We start from the raw sequence: 6,636 nt of genomic DNA on the forward strand, positions 1-6,636 counted from the left end.
GTGTGCATAGCTTTTTCCTTACTGGCAGGCAGGTCCTGTAGCATCCTAGAAGTCATGATTTCCTGGCTGGTTCATACGTTGGCTAGATTTCCTGGCTCAAACTCAGATTTTCCTGTCAATATTGCTCTATGGACACGGGGCCTTAAATGTCCTTTACACTTTTGTATGCATTGTTTTATTACTGACATGGATCGAAATAAAAATAAAGCAACTTTGCAAATGTCTCCCCCCCCCCCCCCCTTCACTATTCTGTATATAGGTCCTAAGCACGCTTAGGTGTCAGGGCCCTATTGTCTTATTGGGCCCAAAAGCCTTCTGCCACATACCATAAGACCATATTATAAATGGCAGGAGAAGTAGGAAATGGTAGATATTAGGGCCCAGGGGCATGAACTTCGGTACTGAACAGCAGGGGTACCCTGTAATAAAGCTTTCCTAATACAGACAGGTCCACCCGAATCAGTCATTGTATATTACTCTGACAGGTCACTGTTATAAGGTTGACACAGAAAGTCTAACAAAGATGGAAACAAATGAACTCATGAGAGACCAGAAGTGCTAAAGACCCTGTGAACATTTTATGTAATTGGCCTAGATTGGATGGCACAACGGTGCGCCCTGCTAAGCTGCACAATCCATCTTAATAAACCAAGGCTTTTGTGGCAGAAATGTCCCTGAACATCTATTGAAATCATTTACTTATTCCAGCTCCCATCCATTGCAAGCATTCATTTAGCTTGTAACCCAGAACAATTCCTGTCAGGAAGATAGAGAAGGTTCCCGGACTGAATATAGGCCACTGCAAGGAGAAGCCAGAGACGAGTTTTCCACTCTTCCCTGCCAGGGTCCTGTAATCCTGCGGCCAGAGGACCAATGGCAAGAGGGGAGGAAACTTCATATGATCTCCTACTGAAATTCCTGACAGCATCACGGACAAGTCTGCCAACTAAATATAGACAATTGTGACCGTATGGGAAAATAATGTGACCGCTCCATGCAACAATTACAAGATCAGAGACGTCACTAAGTGTCTACAAAGTCATAAAACCCTAAAAACACAGGTCAGGCCTATCAAAAAGTACAAGCAGCAGAATAGGAGTAATAAGGAGGAGCTGTCTCCACTTCTGCCCTTATCTTCTCTGACATCTTCTGCTTGTGAAGGCAAGATCTGTTAGGGATTACGGATTTTAGAATATATATTTACCATCTAGGCGTGACTGGAGAGGACCCATCACGTGTTTTAGCAAATATTTGCATTCCCTATCAAACAATACATCTTTTTATATTCCCTATCAAACAAAACATCTTTTCTTATAAACCGTTCCTCTGTTATTCCTCCCGGAAATTAACGACTAGACAGTGTTATTCTGTCCAAGGGCACACCCCAAATCAGTAACCACCAATAGTCAATTCACAAATTTCTTAAGTTCAAACAAAGGAATGCCACAATACAAAGTTTTACAATATAAGGCTTCGGAAAAGTTATATTATAGGGAACACAAGTATTTACTGAGACACACCAGGATAGGCGGCAAGCACTCTCAGTTCAATACCCCTCTTCTCCCTATGTCACTTAGGATCAGGTGTTTTTCCAAATATTTAATTGCCCTTGTGACATAAAAGGAACACTGATCTCAGGTAGTCACTAAAAAAAATTATTATAAGAACTCACAGTGGTAGTAACATAGCTCTGTACTGTAAAGACGCAACCAAACTCCTCATATCTCACCTTCTTGGACCTGTGAGAATGTGACAGGTTGAACAGTGGCGTAACTAAAGTCTTGAGGGTCCTGGGTGCAAACTTATATCCGGGTCCCCCTACCTTATCCCTACAGTGAATTCCTAATAATGATGGTTAAGGGTGCTAAGGAGTTTAATCATCCTTAGTGTGGTTAGGGGTAATCTGGGGTCTCCTTGGTTTATGGGCCAGATGGAAGCTGCAATCTCAATACTGATGCCAGTGCTTATGTGCCCCTAAGGCTCCTGGGCCCCGGTGCGACTGCACCCCCTAAAGTTACACCTCTGGGTTTGAACATGTCTGTGCTCTTAATAAAGAATCTATAATAGATGCAGATTCTTTACTGTAAGAGCAGTGACACTATGGAACTCACTTCCGCAGGAGGTTATGGTGGTGGATTCATTGTGCAAGTTCAAGAAAGGCCTGGAGAACTTTCTTAAAGGTAAAAGTATAACAGGTTGTGGGTATTAGATTTTTGGAGAGAATCAAATAAAAAATAAAAACAAAACCCCACATACCCAACGCTCTGTTGTCTAGTCCCGATTTACTTTCCCTCTCGTGCCAAGACGCTCATATAACCACTGAGATCCGGAAGGAAAGGGGCCAATACTGGACAACAGGACACCAGGGATAGGAGCATATGCTTTTTTTGTGTTTACACCCACCTTGGCCACCCTCAGTTAGTTACAAATTCTGGACAATCCTTTATAAAATACATTCATTCGTTGTATAGTTGGTTTATTATCACTATGACATTGCTATGCGCATTTTATTTTAGCTTTACCACAATGGTGCCCTTTAATTTTCTTTGCACTTCTTATATTTCTCAGTAAAACATAAATGAAGATTTTCCCATAAAAGGATTAAAACGATAACTTCTAATATATGTAATACATTATTTGGGGGGGGGGGGGGGTGTTGACATAGACCTATCACTTATAAACCCATCCACTATAAGCAGAGCTTACATAGTGGCATTATATACAGTCCATTAAACTGGTATTTGACAAGTTTGTTTTTTCCAAGCGAACCTTGTACTTTACAGTAATAAACATCTAATGACAGACGCGGGGGCTAGAGACTGTCACGGCTCGTGCTCATAGGAGATGCTAGGACCATTACCTGGCTGTCTCTTCAATCTGGATGTCATCCACAGATGCTGTGACACAGGCCACACCGGCATGTCTCTCCGCTGGAAATGACAGACATGGGATATATTCATTTATTAACAGCATGTATATGAACAAGACGCAATACAGAGCAGGCAGGATAAAATAGGTTTCATAATATAATGCAAACAGACTCAGACGGTAGCAATGGTGGCAGTGCGGCACTCATAGCCGACATGCCGTGGACTTGTGGACTATTACCAACAGGACCTTACATGAACATACTCTCTGAAGTGTATCAAAGAACGTTCTCTTATTTCCATCAATATTGGTCAACCCTTAAAATTTATATTGGTCATTTGTTAAACAAATTAAATATTTTAACAATTTTATACTGTAGGTATCAAGGACGTATCAAGTGTTCCCATAACCCTCACACGGGTATCACAAATTCAGGCAGCTGATGCAGGAGGACATCAGGGCACTTGCACTCATCCATCCAAAATGACCCACCGTGGTAGCAGACCACAAAAATCCTGTGTACTCATTCGCCCCATTTTACAGCTAATGTTGAGGTCAGCAAGAAGCAGGGATGAGATGGAAGGCAGTATGGCCAGAGGATTAGAATATACACAGGGACTGTATGCAGCCTCTAACCATAGAGACATAGGTTTGCAGAAAATCTATAGACCAGAGATTCCCAATTAAGGTGCTGTGCAAGCCCATCAGGGGTGCCCCGACCCACTATTAGGAAGATGGCCGCATATCTACATGTCACATTATCTGCATCCTTAGGATGTAGATAAATCTAATACAGGGGTGAGCCGGAAACCTTCAGTTTCTAGTGATCGCTTATTACTAGGAGTCTGGGGGCTGCCGGGGAGCCATATAATGTGTGCTGGACCACTGGGGAGAAGAATACTGTGTGGGGGTCAGTGAGGGAGCACCGTCATGGTAAAAGGTGCATCAAAACTGTATTTGGTAAAAATGCATGATGTTTTGACGTAGTTTTTGGTGAGGTTTTCTAATTTGACAAGTGAAATATTTAACACATTTCAGATGCAAATTAAAACTGCACAAAACCCCCCCAAAAAACAAAAAAAAAAACCTACTTTTTTTTCTCATCTTTTGGTAAAAACGGTTTGCTAGCAGTCCCCAAAGTGAGAAAGGTTGGGAAACCCGGACCTTTCACTCTTTGGCCCTAAACACTCTGTTTATAACAATGCAGCAGCCCAATAGGCAGAAAGGTTTGGTAACGTATATATTCTTTCCACCCACTCCCCATTTTATGGAATTTAGACAGGTGCAGCAGTGCCCAACAATTGTCACATCAGCCAAAGTAATGTCCAGATTGTCTATGGGTTTTCAGTATAGCAGCTCACCCCTATTCTTGCAATTGGAGCTGACATGCAATACCATACACAACCCACTGACTGACTGGTAGCGCTGTTTCTGGAGTGAACAACAACAACAACAAAAAATTTAAAGACCACTTTTTGTATTTCAAGACAAACCTGGCGATATACAATATACACACACACAGATTACATACATATACAAATACACACAGTGGGAAGTCTTAGCCAAGAGGACAGACTTGAAGCAGGTGAGCCGGTCGTACCTGCCAGGCAGGCTGTGGTGTCTATCCAGGTGAGGAGCTGTCCAGCACTCAGCTCCCCTCGGTGGTTGGAGTGCCAGGGGTACACCGTGTGACACATCTGGACTTCCCCCATCTCATAGTCCGATGCCCGGGAAGGACTCAGTCTCCGGGTGTCACCTGCAGCATCAGCCGGCTCTCCAGACAGCAGCATGCGGGTGACGGTCACGAACTTCTGCAGGAGCTGCCTGGGGGCCGGGAGCCGAGTCCTGGATCTGTGGGCAGTAAGGAGATACAATGCCAAGTGTGCGGAGAGCAGTAGGAGGGCGGGCAGGACCAGGCTGTCTGGGCTGAGGAGTGGCATGGCAGCCTATAAGGAGGAGGACAGGTGGGGCCGCCTGGAGGAGACACTCGAGGAGCAGTAAGTGGCAGGTGCCTCATGTCTCAGCTGATACAAAGTACACTCTGTGCACAGCTGTGTGTCAGGTCACATGTGTGGGCCATAGTACCAGGGTCATGGCAGCTGACTGGCAGCCTGCCCAGGTGGCATCTAGCCACACCTTTGCTTCCATTCTCACACCTCTCTAATAGCCCAAGTCTTATATCACAGGAGGAATATTGTGTAAGATCAAGATATTTCCTACAAGCCTGAACACCAGCAGTAATAGCACCCTGTGTAATCCTACTAATATTATAAGTGTGAGTTTGTGAGTTTGGATGTTTGTTCCTCAATCACGCTAAAACGCCTGGACGGATTTGCGTGCAATTTTCCACAAACATAGTTTTCCCTTAGGATTGAGTCACATGCTACTTTTGGCGCAACTAAACATGGCTTCCTAGCAGGAGACTCACAAAAGCAGGACTCCTAGCCCCAGCTATAGACTCTCACACACTGCCTGGCATTTCCTGCCTCAACCTGCCTGCACACTCCTTACTGTCACCTCAGGAGTAGCCCTCACTCTACTCACTCACATTTACATATAGCTTTCCACTATATAACACATCACATTGTCTGTATCACGACATACACAATACAACACATCACATTGTCTGACAATACAACACATCACATTGTATGTATCACGACATAGACAATACAACACATCACATTGTCTGTATCACGGCATACACAATACAACACATCACGTTGTCTGTATCACGACATACACAATACAACACATCACGTTGTCTGTATCACAACATACACAATACAACACATCACGTTGTCTGTATCACGACATACACAATACAACACATCACATTGTCTGACACAATACAACACATCACATTGTCTGACAATACAACACATCACATTGTCTGTATCACGGCATACACAATACAACACATCACGTTGTCTGTATCACGACATACACAATACAACACATCACGTTGTCTGTATCACGACATACACAATACAACACATCACGTTGTCTGTATCACGACATACACAATACAACACATCACATTGTCTGACACAATACAACACATCACATTGACACAATACAACACATCACATTGTCTGACAATACAACACATCACATTGTCTGTATCACGGCATACACAATACAACACATCACATTGTCTGTATCACGACACACAATACAACACATCACGTTGTCTGTATCACGACACACAATACAACACATCACATTGTCTGACACAATATACACAATACAACACATCACATTGTCTGACACAATATACACAATACAACACATCACATTGTCTGTATCACGACATACACAAAACACATCACATTGTCTGACACAATACAACACATCACATTGTCTGACAATACAACACATCACATTGTCTGTATCACGGCATACACAATACAACACATCACGTTGTCTGTATCACGACATACACAATACAACACATCACGTTGTCTGTATCACAACATACACAATACAACACATCACGTTGTCTGTATCACGACATACACAATACAACACATCACATTGTCTGACACAATACAACACATCACATTGTCTGACAATACAACACATCACATTGTCTGTATCACGGCATACACAATACAACACATCACGTTGTCTGTATCACGACATACACAATACAACACATCACGTTGTCTGTATCACAACATATACAATACAACACATCACGTTGTCTGTATCACGACATACACAATACAACACATCACATTGTCTGACACAATACAACACATCACA

General features: G+C 42.9%; 1 protein-coding gene across 1 annotated transcript in view; it reads right to left on the bottom strand.

The window, feature by feature from the left end:
• ACOT12 (acyl-CoA thioesterase 12) overlaps positions 1-4,808 on the bottom strand; it is a 53,936-nt gene extending 49,128 nt beyond the window's left edge. Inside the window, exons 1-2 of the mRNA XM_075270999.1 lie at positions 4,469-4,808; positions 2,861-2,930 (exon numbers count right to left, since the gene is read on the bottom strand). Coding sequence (XP_075127100.1) covers positions 2,861-2,930; positions 4,469-4,808 — 410 coding nt within the window. The remainder of the gene's footprint in view (positions 1-2,860; positions 2,931-4,468) is intronic.
• Between the last annotated feature and the right edge of the window lie 1,828 nt (positions 4,809-6,636).

The sequence above is a fragment of the Leptodactylus fuscus genome, chromosome 1 (assembly GCF_031893055.1).
Source record: "Leptodactylus fuscus isolate aLepFus1 chromosome 1, aLepFus1.hap2, whole genome shotgun sequence".
NCBI lineage: Eukaryota > Metazoa > Chordata > Amphibia > Anura > Leptodactylidae > Leptodactylus > Leptodactylus fuscus.